Below are 13,200 nucleotides of genomic sequence, written 5' to 3'. Positions count from 1 at the left end.
AGATGGAGGTGACCAGAGTTCTACAGGTTTTCAATCCTCAAACAGTAGAAACACGGACTTGCTTAGATTTGAGTGCAGCTTTTGACCCCCCCTAAAAAGGTGTCCTAATCTCGTTGCCATTCAATCGACGTGTGAAATAGAAACCTGACAATTTTGTTGCTGATTCTCTTAATCTTTCCTGAAAATTAGGTCTTGTTTTTCGCATTCTTTTTTACTCTCAAGATTATCGTGGATCTAAAACCTGCCTTAAGCTGGTCGAGTTGAGACAGCCAAAATGAACTAACTTAAGAGAGGGCCGCACATCAAAGTTCGATGCATTCTCATTTAGCTCGATACAAGTCATATCCAACCCAGCTTAATCTAAACTCAATTCTCCTATTGAGATTACACGTAGAGGGCCATACGCAACAAATTTGTATTAGAAAGGCCTACCTATTTGAGGAAGTTTGCTCCTCAATTTTCCACTCACCTTGCTTTTATGATGAAATACAAATAGATCCAATTGAAGATGTTAGGGATCACATCTTTCTTGGAAAAGAAGGCTCTTTTAGAGAAATTGCATAAAATGGATATTGAAAATGTTCTCATGGCATGCCAAATTGATTAACATGTACCTTTGATGATTATGAGACGTGAAGGTCGGTTCTAACTTTTCTAAACATTGACAGTCTTTATAGAAAATCAATCAGCTATAAAATGTTAGTACTTCAACTAACACAAACTTCCAATTTGATGGCACAATTATTACTACCGCAACTATAGGATACATTAACATGTTAAATACATATTTAAGCATGATGAGTTTTAAGTAAGTACATGAACTCCATTGACCATATTATCAATGAGAGATTTTGTCAATGAGTGCCGTCCAAGAAATGCTGGTTAATCGACCCAATTAAGAAAAATTTAAAGTCTGCGATACATTGATTGTACCCATCAATATATTGAAAATAAAATTGCTTTGAGTAAAATATACTTAAGAAGCAACTCGAGATACTCGCTAACTACGTTCAAATAGCAAAAAACCACAAATTAATGGGTGCATGACTCAAAGATTTTTGGGAATGCGAAGGAAGAGAGAGTCAAGCCAATCAGAATGGGGATTCCTCACATGGAGAGATGTGCAATTGACTTTGTCCAAAACGCATGGGGCCATGTGCAATGGCCCAATGCCACCTGCCAACCCATACGACTCGCAGTTCTTGCGGTGTTCCTTGGGAATTGTTTCAATTTTTTCTGAGTTTTTCCGATAAAACAGAGTGCAACTTTTTGAGTGACTGAGAAGTCAAACCGGCCAGCCACACTGACAAATCTCACAAAATGACATTTTGGACCGACCTCGCTAGGAAAGTTTGATAAAAAAAGAAAATCATAATTACTCACATGCTAAAGACCAAAACTCACGGAATATATATTTATCAAGCAAATGAAATAGTCTTCAGTATTGAATGAACATTGGAACTGCTTATAACAAATAATTAGGACAATAATTTCATAACTCAATTTCAGTACAATTCTAATGTACATGACAAGAAAATTGAGTTAAATAATATTCTCATTTTCATCTGTCAAACATATTTTCAAGAAAATAGAAAATGGAAAATAGTTCTCAAGTTTTGATTTCTAATCAAGAGGGAAATTAAGTGCAATTTTAAAAACTAAACCAAACCAAGTTATTTTAATTTACAATCCGTCTTACCTAAAGACTCACTAATAAGTAAGATCACTCATATAAGCTTGTGATCGTTACACAAATTCCATGCTTATTCTCACCATAGTCAAATTTTGCTGCGACGTTACAAAAGATTCACCCCCAAAGATCCAAGTCAGAAATCAAGTCATCCCAATCCCACTGGTTGCTGCTTTGCATCAACCCAGCTGACCCATCAAACTGCAAGTCCATGCCCAGATCTCCAAGAACATGCCCATCCTCTTCAAAGAATGGAGGATTACTATTGTTGAGTTCATCCTGATCAGCATACAACTTTGGTGGTGGTGATGGTGAAGTGCCAATTTCTTCTGGCATTGGGCCATGCGCTGAGCTTGGAGCTTTAAGAGCAACTGTTGTTGGCTGTGTCCAGCCTCCTGATGATGAGGCGAAGTCCCTCGGTTGGCTCGTGTTCAGGTCGTTGTCTTCATGGTTGCTGATCTGCTGGGGATCCAGCTTCTTGCTAAGGTGACAGTTCCAGTAGTTCTTCACATCATTGGCGGTCCTCCCGGGAAGCCTACCCGCAATCAACGACCACCTGAAAACTTAAATCCATTTCTCTGACTGATGACAACACTAAATTCTTGTTCTATTGTGATGGTTAATAAAAAATCTAGTCAGAAGTCTTAGAGCCACTCTTAAAATCTAATCGAAGTCCTTTTATATCCACGTTCTTACTGATTTTCAGCTTATATTTTTGAGTCTTGTTTCAGCCTGCGTGGCTCATACATACCCTAAAGGCTGCTTGTACACGTGAGCATCACGTGGGAAAATAGTACAGATTTCATGCTCGATAAACATTAATTACAGGCTCTAATGCAACATGCTATAACGAAAATGAGATGAAAGCAAAAGCATACTGAAATGTGCACATGAAAAACCTATATAGCATATTGGCATATAGCCGTCCTGAATTTTGATATTCCCATTCAGAGAACAGTTTTTGAATTCATTAGAGATATATCTCTGTTGCCTGCCTGTTGCCCAGGAGACTGTGGAGCTGGATGATAAGATCCACTTCCTCCTCGGTGAAACTCCCTCTCTTGATGTTTGGCCGGAGGTAGTTTAGCCATCTCAGTCGACAGCTCTTGCGGCACCGGTTCAGTCCTTAAACACAATAGCCATTAAAGCAGAAGCTAGTAAATTCAGTGCTCACTTCTGCTAATTGCAACTAGAACATCAGCCATAATTTCCGGATGTATTTGTGGAGGTTTAACATGAAGTCTTCATGTTTGTTCAAAAAAAGAGACATGAAGTCTTCATGTGAAAGCATACTGTTCTTAGCAACGAATGAAAGATACCTGCAGTTTAATTCCTAACGAAATCTGCAACATTCTAAGACATCCTTCCTGGATAATGCATGAATAAAGCTACTTTCTTGTGGTGCTAATATGAGAGTTTGGAGTCTCCATATGACCAATAAGCGGCCTCTCTCATTATCATAATAGATTGCAATATAAACATGTTACAGATCAATATGGGTTTACGATATCGACTTGACCGTAGCTTGATGATTTTGAGATTCCTGCACAGGGTCAGACCAGAATAATATAGCCATATAGGTTCAACCTACATGCCTCCATCGAAATTCAACTTTGGACTGTTCTTGGACCTTCCCCAACCTAATTTTTACACCAAATCAAGACTTTTTTAGGAATATCCCTTCTTGACTGTAAATTGAGACTGGTACCATTTCTCAGAAACCTAAAAAGAATAATCTCAATATCATATGAACGGTTGCAAAGAAGGGCAAAATTTTTCTGCAAATCTACTTTAAAATGTACTTTCAATTCAACACATTTTAAGGAAAGAAAAGAAACCATGTAGCTCAAAAGATAATTATTCACAAGAAAGGCATTCCAAACAATAGTCACAGCTGAATTCAACCTACTATTACAGTGATTGTGCATTCGAGCATAGCATAGTATAGACCAAAGATTTGCCATTATTACCGGCTAATTGAGGGACTCTATGCCACTTCCCTTCACCGTATTGCTCTATACACCTCTTGAGCAAATGGTCTTCTTCCTCAGTCCATGCCACACCACCCATCTCTCTCACACCCTTAAACCAGAGACTTCAATGGATGTTATATACTGACTAGTGAATCGGCATGTGCCGTTTTGTACTTGGTTTACAATGCCAAAATAGATATATAGTTTAGACTGATTCTATAGCCATTTGGTCACTGGCCCATCTGCTTTCTATTTGTTCTATGGCTTTACATGAGTTTAAGATCAGGCAGCTTTACTCAGCTGGACTGATCACACAAGCACAAGTTCACATCAACCCCGTGGTCCTTCCTTTTCGAAGTTCTTAAATGCCAGCCCTGCATTGATTCAATTACTTGATATTTTTACACGAAGATGCTGGGAACAGCACCCTGGGAAGAGTAAAGAGAACACATAAGGATCACATATTTCGGTCAATGCGGCCAATGGCCACAGATAGCACAAATATCGGGAACTCACTAGTACGATCCAAAGAGATTACAACAACATTATGCACCTAATCTGCTGCAATGTGTGTTCTCTCTAAATTGATTCCTGTCATTTAGGGATAGTCAGATTGCAAGCAATTCAACAATGAACTCAAGCTCAAGACATTATTCAACCGACACAGAATGCTCATAATCAAAGTATGGTACAGGCCACAGAATGTCCTTCACTTATTCACTGCATTCAACTAAGAAATCTGTACTATGCCAGTGTTTTCTCTGATAATATGTCAACAGAAGTTACGTTAACGCATAGCAAGCATATCTTGCAGCATATTTCTGAGCAAAATTTTATGATATCAGGAGACATCATCCTTGTGGGAACCTTGATCACATAAAGCAATTATCATGTGCCGCCAAACAACAATGACGCATAGAGCTAGTTCAAGATTTCCTTTCTTGCTCATGATCATCGGTTGGACCTGGAGATAAAGACAAGAAGAAATTGCCCAGGGGGCAAGTCCCAGCATTCTTTCCACTTATAGTGCGGTTAAACATCCAAAAAAAGCAGTACAGATTTCTTTTTGTCATGGTAGTTCTGATGCCACTGAAATGGTTCAATTAATCCTCTTACGAGGACACTGGGCGCAAACAATTCTTGATTTTCATCCTTGTCCAAATTAATCTGCATTCCGACAATCCTTATCGATCAGCTGGCACCAAATAGTGCCGCCTGAATGATGAATGAGCAGCATGAAGTCAACAATTATGAGCCCCAGGATTTCTGGTACATGCATATTTGAACAAACCTAGCTAATCTGGGGACTCATCGGTAACAAATTCTAGACAATAGTTATCAATTAGTATTGCGGTTTTACGCGCTCTTTTAGTAAGACTTGGTTTTGCTTTTTACCTTTTAGTGTTGAACGAGTCGATTCATAAGCCTTTTTCATTCCTTTTGTTGGAGCAGTGAAATGTCATTCAATTGGGAGTGGCTTCAATGATTGATTTTGGTCCATAATGACCACATTTAGTTCTCTCTTTTTCATGGATGACATACATTGTCTTGCCCAGATGGGTTAAATGTACTGAATCTCCACGTGATACTGTACTGGTCACTGATGGCCCTTCCTTCACTACCCGTGGGCAGAAATGATGATGAATCTAAGAGGGGGCAAACGGTGACTTTCGTTGCTTGTCCTGCTTGCCAAATTGCCTTTGCAATCGATATTATATGGGGGACCATTTGATGGGAGTGTGGACTTGGGACTGAAAATTGGCGAAAGGTTTTAAATGCCGGCATCATTAATAACGAGTTTGGGTTTGTTTTGCTTCTTGATAGCTACATTTCATATATGGTTTGGAAATGTGCAATCAAGCTAACTCTCTCTCTCTCTCTCTCTCTCTCTCTCTAAACATGCTTGCAAGATCAAATGAAAAAGAGTAATGTTAGGATGACAAGACTGATTTAGAAAATCTACCAACAATAAAATGGGTGTATTCAAGCACTCAATAAAAGTCTCTCATATTAGCTTGTAAATCTGTTTTCACACTTCAGTTTTAACCAAAGTTTCAAATAATTTAGTTATGAGTTATGGATTTGAGCACAATCTTTCTTTACTTCTGTTATACTAACTTGAAAATTCTTCTTTTCTTCTGTTACACTAACTTCAAGGCTGGTAGAGGGAAGATTAAGTTGATCTTTCACACATGCAATTGAGTTGCAGCCACTAAAGGAGTAGCATTCGAATGGGTTGCATTCTCTAATTTTTGTATCACTTGACAAAGTAGAATGCCCAAAGTTTTGCACAATGCCTCATGCTCGGTAGAAGGTAGTGTTCTTCCAAGTCTAGGACCTCCCATGCTGTGTCTCTGAATGAATGACGAGGAGATTGCGGAAAGTCGAGGCCTACTACTTGTCATCACCGACGACCTCAATCCATCGATAGCCACAGCAAGGAGCTTGGATAATGCTTGTGAGATGCTTAAGCTTGAGCGGTACAGACGACAAGGAGCTCGAAGTCAATCATCGCCACTTCCAAGGGGAGCGAGAGAGGGAGAGAGAGTGAGTCGTGTTGAAGGTTGATGCCCCTAGTTTCGCCATTGGCTATGATAGTGGTTTGTCAAGTTGTTGAAGCCTGATGCCTTTAGCTTTGTTGTTGCCCGTGAGCCTGGATTTTCAAGGATGGGGCATTGAGAGAGAAAGAGAGAGAGAGGATTTGAGGTTTTTCTCCAGTGCAGATTAATTTCTCGGTAGATGCGGCCAGACATATTCCTTTTCAGACTGAATTTGTTACGCCTATCTCTCTTAACTAAAAATAAAAATAAGGGTCTTGTTAACGAGTATCTCGAGACACTTGTTAAGCATACTTAATTTGAAATATTTCAATATTCAAAGTATCATGTACAATCAACATATTGAAATTTGTTATTCTTTTAATTAGTTTCTCAACAAGAATCATTGAAATACTCGTAAGATAAAACCAGTCATCATCTTATATCCAACACTTTAAAATCCAAGCATAAAAGGGTCAATGTTTTGTTTTTCCCTTCCCTTTTGCATAAAAGGGTTTCAGGCACGTGACAACTTAGCCAACTCCAAGCCTCTTGGGCCATTTGAAGTCAGAGGTCAATGTTTTGTTTTTGATCAGAACAAGAGATGCCTCGTTACTTATAAAACATTAGAAATTACATTTCATGGGGGAGTTAAGTCCCTCTATAAACACATCCCCTCACTAAAGGAAAGAATTTTTTGATGGGCGCACTGATTTAGCATCTCTACAAATTGGATTGAATTTTAAAGACTTTTTAGTATTAGGAACGCATAGAGATCGTCAAGAGGGAGCCCAAGTCTGAGCCTGTAATATATCAAATTGGATCACCTTCACTTAAAAGTTTAAGTCAATGAATTATGAGTTAATTATGATAGATTAATTACCCTACACCAAATAATTCTCATGTGAGATTTCTCTAATACAACTCACTTACAAGTACATACTAATACTTAGCTCTATTCTTATCAGTGACGTCTCTAAAAACCACCTCAAAATCCATCTCAATGCACACTTTCTCCCAATGTTGCTCCTGTTCAGACTAATGCCAAACCAGACAGCTAGAGCATCTTTTTATTCAGGATTCCCAGAATTTACCTCAAAGAATATCTTGAGAGAACGCCAATAGCAGCCACTTCATTCTCAGCTTGAAAAGATTCATCACAGTTGACTTTAATCTTATCACCTTTAGGTTTACACCATTTCGTTGCGGTATGATTCTCACCAGGGGCAGTCGATTGCCTTCTGTTGTTCAAATTTGCATGCGCGCACTCATTAGCTTGCAAGATTTCCCTTTTGATCAGGAAAGTGACACAAATGGTCAGGATTCTTCCACTTACAAATAGCCTCGTTCCTTCCCTTCCACAAATAACAATAGCAGAAAGCCACCGTCCTGAGAAATTTCTCAGCAACTAAATTTTACCGGCTTTTGATAAGGATTAATCATTAATGATGGGAGCTAGCCATTGACCAAAAGCAGAAGCTGATTCTTTTTCCACTCGTAGCCCCAAGCTCCCAAACCAATTGCATCACCAATTACAGGACAGAATCATGTGCTCCATGGATTCCACTTCGTGACAGAAAACACAATCAGGAAACAGCTCAATCCTTCTCTTATGTAAATTCTATGCAGAAGCTACAGCCCCAGAGCACAACCTCTACAAGAAGAGTTTGACTTTAGGTGGGCAGTCTTTGCTCCAAAAAGTTCTCCAAACGCTGCTGTCAATGTCAGAACGGGAGAGCTTTGGAGGGGCTTTAGTTCATTTTTCCTCTGCATGGCGACACGATAAGCTGACTTGATAGATCTCACCATTTCTTTTCCGGGGTCAGATCATTCTGTCTTCAATTCTGCTCCAGTGAATCTGATTTTGTAAAACCAGGTCTTGTTCTTCCCTACTCAGGTGATCTCTAATAGGATCAAGGTTCTAATTTTCAAGACCACTGTCAAGCGATGAATCAACTGTGAGGCTTCTATCAACTTGCTCAAGATCTGTATGATGCAGTTCACGACAAAAGCTGTTCTTTAAGCATCTACCTATCGAAACTTTAACAGAGTTGCCATCAGATATCTGCCATAAAGCCCCTTCTTTTATGAGATCTCTCCCTTCAAGAATGTTGCTCCGACCCCGGGACATCTTCCCTTCCTTTCTAACCTCCATAAAGCTGCAATTTGGGAAATACAAGCCCTTCAAAACCTGGACCCAAAATATAGATGGACTCTGCTTTATACTCCAAGCTAACTTGGCAAGGAGGGCCTAAATGAACTGAGACAAACTTAACCCCAAACCACCCTCAAGATTTTGCCACATTGAGTCTTCTACCAGTTCTTCCCGTGCACCCTAGATTCATAATCCAACTGTCCTCACCAAAATTTAGCAAGACATCGAATATGTAGGCACAACATAAGAAGCAGTTCTTAACAAGAATTTTATAATTGCATCATTTTTCATAATTCTCTCTCTTAGGCCTCCCCAACAGAGCAGGAAAGCCCAGGACCCCTCCCAAGTTTTTGGATAATGAAAAGCTGAGTAGGAGCGAGACAGGACTGAGGACACAAAACGAGAATGAGGGGGAAAAAGAAAACAGCTCACAAGTCCATCTCAAATGCCCATGTCTCTTGTTCTTTTCCTGGTGACTGATATTACAACACCAACAAAGAGTCACAATAACTTGCAAAATAAATTTTTTCTTTGGGTGGGGGGCATCCCATGAAATGAATCATAAGCTTAAAAATATAAAATCTCCCATTTTTTCAAGACTGTTCTTTTACCTTTTCCCGTGCAACCCAACATTCCCCATTCCTCTTATGCAGTTCCAGATTCTGAGGATTCCCCAAATGCAATCCCAAATCCTCACGGTTCAGTCTCCATCTTGCTTCACCAATTACCCTCTGTCCAATTCAATCGGGAAACCCCAGTTCCTCTTTTCGGCCTCTCGGTTCAAGATCAAGCCCTATCCCCCCCTCGCCCTCCGCTCTCGAAGCCGATTCGGTTCTGCCCGGCCGGCCGCCGCCGCCGCCACCAAGACGACCGGTTTCGTCTCCGATTCGCGCCAACCCAGTATCGAGGAGTCGCCGAGCGAATGGAACGTGCAAGTCGGGAGCCCCAAGATCGTTCCTTCGTCGCCTGTTGCCAAGCTGAGCTTGAGCGATCAGGCTTTCTTTCTCTTGGCCTTCATCGCCTGCACTGTAATTGTTCTTCTTTCTTCTTTTCCGTTTCTGGGTCATTTTATTTTGTGCTTTTTCGGCCGAAAGTTTTGAAATTTATTGCGCCACTGAGGCGTGTTCCTTAGCTGAAGTTTGGGATCTGATTCGTGCAGACTTCTGTTGCGTTCACGAGCCTTGTCGTCGCCGCTGTTCCGACATTATGTGTAAGATAGCTGATTGCGATCAAGATTATGTGCCGCTTATATGTGGTTATGTTCGGCCTGTGTATGGATTGTTGTGCTTTGATCTAAATTTGACCACTGAATTCTTAAAGCATGTGTGGAATGGATTCTTGGGAATGGTCTATATTGATGATTTTCTTGAAGTTGTTTAATGGATGAAAAATAAAACGTTATATAGTAATCGATTTCGATGCACTGAAGAATCTAGATAGAAGGTATCTGGTCTATGTTTAAATCTTGCATAATTTTTGCAATTCTTTGTTATCATACCTTCATAGGCCATGGGAAGAGCTGCAACATCTCTTTCCAAACTGGCGGATACAGCACGGGAGGAGCTACCAAGCACGATGGCTGCTATTAGGCTCTCAGGCATGGAGATCAGTGATCTTACCCTGGAGCTGAGCGATTTGAGGTGATATGTGCTCTTATTTGAGCTAAAGTCGTGTTGGTATAAGTAGCTAATCCATACACCATATGGTGCATTCAAACTAATTTCATCAACAATTAAGGGAATCCCATGCATTTAGCTTCTCATTATACTGTCACATGCATATCAAGCGATGTTGTTGAGTTCTCAAACTTCGTCTGGACTTTTGTGGTGAAGTTCATGCTGAGGCATCCTTATTAAAACAGTAAGAAAATGACATTTGAAGTGCTTCAAGCAGAAGAATGAATAGAGAGCTAAATTCGTGTATGATAATAGTTCAATAATCAAGATGTTTTATGCTGAATGTTAAGGTAAGTCATGCTTTGATAGAATCAAGTGAATGTGTGTCCTGCCTGATGAATGATCAGTGCGAAGTGTTCTTTTAAGATCAGCATTCTTGATTATAGGTTCATGTAGATGAACATTTGAAACATGTAATTCTTCTCCTCTCGTTAGCTGTTTTTTGTTATTGACATGACATAGGTCAATTGTGGGTGATTTTTCCTTTTCCTTTCTCCTCTTTTTAGCCAGGAGATAGCTGATGGAGTGAACAAATCAGCTCAAGCTGTGCAGGCTGCAGAAGCTGGAATTAGACAGATCGGTTCCGTTGCTCGAGAACAGACCATATGTATGTCTTAACCCTTCCTCTTTATTTGAACCCACCACCCCCCCCCAGAAAAAAAAAAAAAAAAAAGACCTCCTAAAATAAAATAACTTTGTGATTGCTTGTTTTCGGAATGTCTGATTTATGTTCACCAAATGCTTAATGCAGCAATGATTCAAGAGAGAGCTAGCCTGCCAATTATCTCGTTACAACCTGTTGTTGCAGGGGCTGCAGAGAAAACATCTCGTGCTGTTGGTCAGGCAACAAAAACATTCATCAATATGATTTCTCGAGGTGAGTTCAGCCCAGAGAATGAGGATGAGACTGGAATTGATAGGGTAGAACTATAAGCTTCCTAATTATCCATGAAGTGTATAGAAAATCAACATCAGTAAAGATGGTCTGTTTTGTCGGTTGAAGATATAGCAGGCTCCATAGAATGTCTCTCCTGTCATGCTCAGTGGGAATAATGTCAAGTGCAGATTGTTTTCTTCAACCTTATTTTGTCCATTGCTCTGAAGATGAAGGTGATAGCTCAATTCACTGCTTACATATTCATGACGGTAGTAGCCGGAGTTATTCCTGGTTGCCATTCTTTTGATACTCAAGTATGCATAGAAAACTATCCTTTGGCTTTATGCATAGCATTTCTTTTAAGTTATGGGCTTAAAAGGTTAGTATATTCAGACATCGTAGTTAAGACAAGCTACTCAGGAAGTATAAGAAATCGGTCCAATCACTTTCTGTGACCTTGGTTCTTCAGATCATCCTCAAAGTCAGATGACTTGAGATCTCCTCATCATTGGAGAAGAAGTGATATCGTAAAAGTATATCAACTGTCTGTGGTCAGAATATATGGTCTGTAAAGGTGTCCATCTACTTGAAGCATCTGATCGAAGGGATAGGGGAGATCTAGAAAGGAAAATGTGTCGACAGGAAGATTATATTTTCAGATCCAATGCTTCAATAATTTGTCAAATACAATGAAAGTTTCGAGTACATTTTATGGATGATATTTTACTACTTTAATGAAAATGTCACCCATATGAATCCCAGCATCCCCTTTGCTGCCATTACGTAGGCATCTATGCAAAGTAACATTAACCCCTTAATTCAATAATGTGTTGCACAAGACTGTCAAACTCCATTAGTTTCTAAGACCCCAACTGTCTGGGTGATTAGTTTCTTGCTTATGACTTGCTAGAGAGACACGGATTCAACCAACATTGTTTTTGGTTTAACTGTGGTTGGTACTATGAAGTTGGGCAGGGCATTGCGCTGCAGATTGAAGCCGCCTTCTTCATGTCTATAGACACTTCAGAGAGGGGGAGGGAGGCCTCTTGCTGACTTGTCTATTGCTTGAATGGGCGCGGTACTAGACTTCAACTTAACATGTGTACGAGAAATCTCAGGAACGATTTCCATGCAGGAAAATAGCAAGACTTACTGGTGCATCCATGTGAGTTCGCAAATCTAAGTCAGGTCTGTGCGAATCAGGCATAGTACAAGAAATCACTACAAAGTTGCATGTACACAGTGAAAAACATTAGAGTTAGAACGATTGGGAGAGCTAAATGGTACTTACAGCAATGAACATGTCTTTGACGAAGAGTCCAAAGAAGAACCAGGTGGTGGCACAGAGAGTGAGGAAGGACAGAGTGAATGGCATGAACTCCAACACTTTTTGGTCTTTATCACCCTCATCTGCACAGAACACAAAATTACATACTCGAATTTGAAAATCTCGTGTTGGACTGGTTTTGTTGTCATAGCATATGCAAAGCACTTCCTCTCTACGGTACCCGAATAAAATGAAGGAGTAACATGATGCTCAAAGGCGGGTGAACACGGGGAGATTCAAGGTCGCGCAGGTCCATCCGACGGCATTGACATGCTGCCGACCCTTGAGAAGAAAGATGGTCTGTGCCATCATCACTTCGAAAGCCTCCTACCTTGAACAGCAGCAGCAACCTCAGGGTGCACATCTGGGGAGATTGGTGAATTATACAAATTTCCTTCAGATTTCACAGTCGATTGGGGAGAAGTTATATTCTTATAAAATTATTTTATTATATTCCTTTTCGCATGAATTTTCTTAAGAATTGTTTTCCTTTTTCTTTTTGCATATCTTCTTAAATGCAGGAGTCACCTAAAATTTTGAAGAAGGGCTAACATGTGAGGCTGTTAGAAAGATTTAGTTATCCGGCGAGTAAGTGAAAACACAAACTTCGCGCCAAAGACGTGTGAATAAAGACAATCTCAATCTTGCTTGTAAAAACAAAAGAGAGAACAAATTTGCACAAGAATTTTCCCTTTAAATCCAGCTTTGAGAGCCTGTCATAATTTGCTTAAGCACTCAAAATTCGCAAGCTAATGAACAACACCTGGGTAAGATGACAAAGGGACACTAGTCTGCTAGTGTCTAAAGCACGAAACCAGTAAGAGAGACCTTCTCTTTGGTGGAGGCATATATCAAGAAGAGAAGAAGATAGGTGAGTTCAATGGCGATGTCAATGGCATTGATGCTGATAATCACAGTGGCATTAGTCTTGAGGACTCCATAGCACATGCACAATGACGCACTCA

The 13,200-nt window shown here is 40.0% G+C and overlaps 2 protein-coding genes across 3 annotated transcripts; one reads left to right on the top strand and one right to left on the bottom strand.

Moving 5' to 3' along the window:
* Positions 1-1,807: 1,807 nt before the first annotated feature.
* LOC104417578 (transcription factor MYB1) lies at positions 1,808-3,760 on the bottom strand. The gene is made up of 3 exons (XM_010028831.3): positions 3,661-3,760; positions 2,686-2,815; positions 1,808-2,246 (listed from the first exon to the last, which is right to left on the bottom strand). The coding sequence occupies exons 1-3, from the start codon at positions 3,758-3,760 to the stop codon at positions 1,808-1,810; spliced, it is 669 nt and encodes a 222-aa protein (XP_010027133.2).
* Positions 3,761-8,782: 5,022 nt separating this feature from the next.
* On the top strand, positions 8,783-11,252 carry LOC104415322. 2 transcript variants are annotated; one of them, XM_010026603.3, is made up of 5 exons: positions 8,783-9,383; positions 9,515-9,565; positions 9,862-9,995; positions 10,538-10,638; positions 10,840-11,252. In XM_010026603.3, the coding sequence occupies exons 1-5, from the start codon at positions 8,910-8,912 to the stop codon at positions 10,962-10,964; spliced, it is 885 nt and encodes a 294-aa protein (XP_010024905.2). In that variant the 5' UTR covers positions 8,783-8,909; the 3' UTR covers positions 10,965-11,252. The 2 variants fall into 2 exon arrangements, with proteins under 2 accessions (XP_010024905.2, XP_010024903.2); XM_010026601.3 differs by having other exon boundaries at positions 8,787-9,383; positions 10,783-11,252.
* Positions 11,253-13,200: the final 1,948 nt, after the last annotated feature.

Source organism: Eucalyptus grandis, chromosome 8 (genome assembly GCF_016545825.1).
Source record: "Eucalyptus grandis isolate ANBG69807.140 chromosome 8, ASM1654582v1, whole genome shotgun sequence".
Classification (NCBI taxonomy): Eukaryota; Viridiplantae; Streptophyta; class Magnoliopsida; order Myrtales; family Myrtaceae; genus Eucalyptus; species Eucalyptus grandis.
This window is presented reverse-complemented; position numbering and strand designations above follow the sequence as displayed.

Coding starts and splice junctions, on each gene's coding strand:
- LOC104417578 (XM_010028831.3), bottom strand. CDS start 3,760: ATGGGTGGTGTGGCATGGACTGAGGAAGAAGACCATTTGCTCAAGAGG. Junction 2,816..3,660: donor TAGAGTCCCTCAATTAGCCG/GTAATAATGGCA, acceptor ATTGTGTTTAAG/GACTGAACCGGTGCCGCAAG. Junction 2,247..2,685: donor CACAGTCTCCTGGGCAACAG/GCAGGCAACAGA, acceptor TTAAGTTTTCAG/GTGGTCGTTGATTGCGGGTA.
- LOC104415322 (XM_010026601.3), top strand. CDS start 8,910: ATGAATCATAAGCTTAAAAATATAAAATCTCCCATTTTTTCAAGACTG. Junction 9,384..9,514: donor TGGCCTTCATCGCCTGCACT/GTAATTGTTCTT, acceptor TGATTCGTGCAG/ACTTCTGTTGCGTTCACGAG. Junction 9,996..10,537: donor CTGGAGCTGAGCGATTTGAG/GTGATATGTGCT, acceptor TCCTCTTTTTAG/CCAGGAGATAGCTGATGGAG.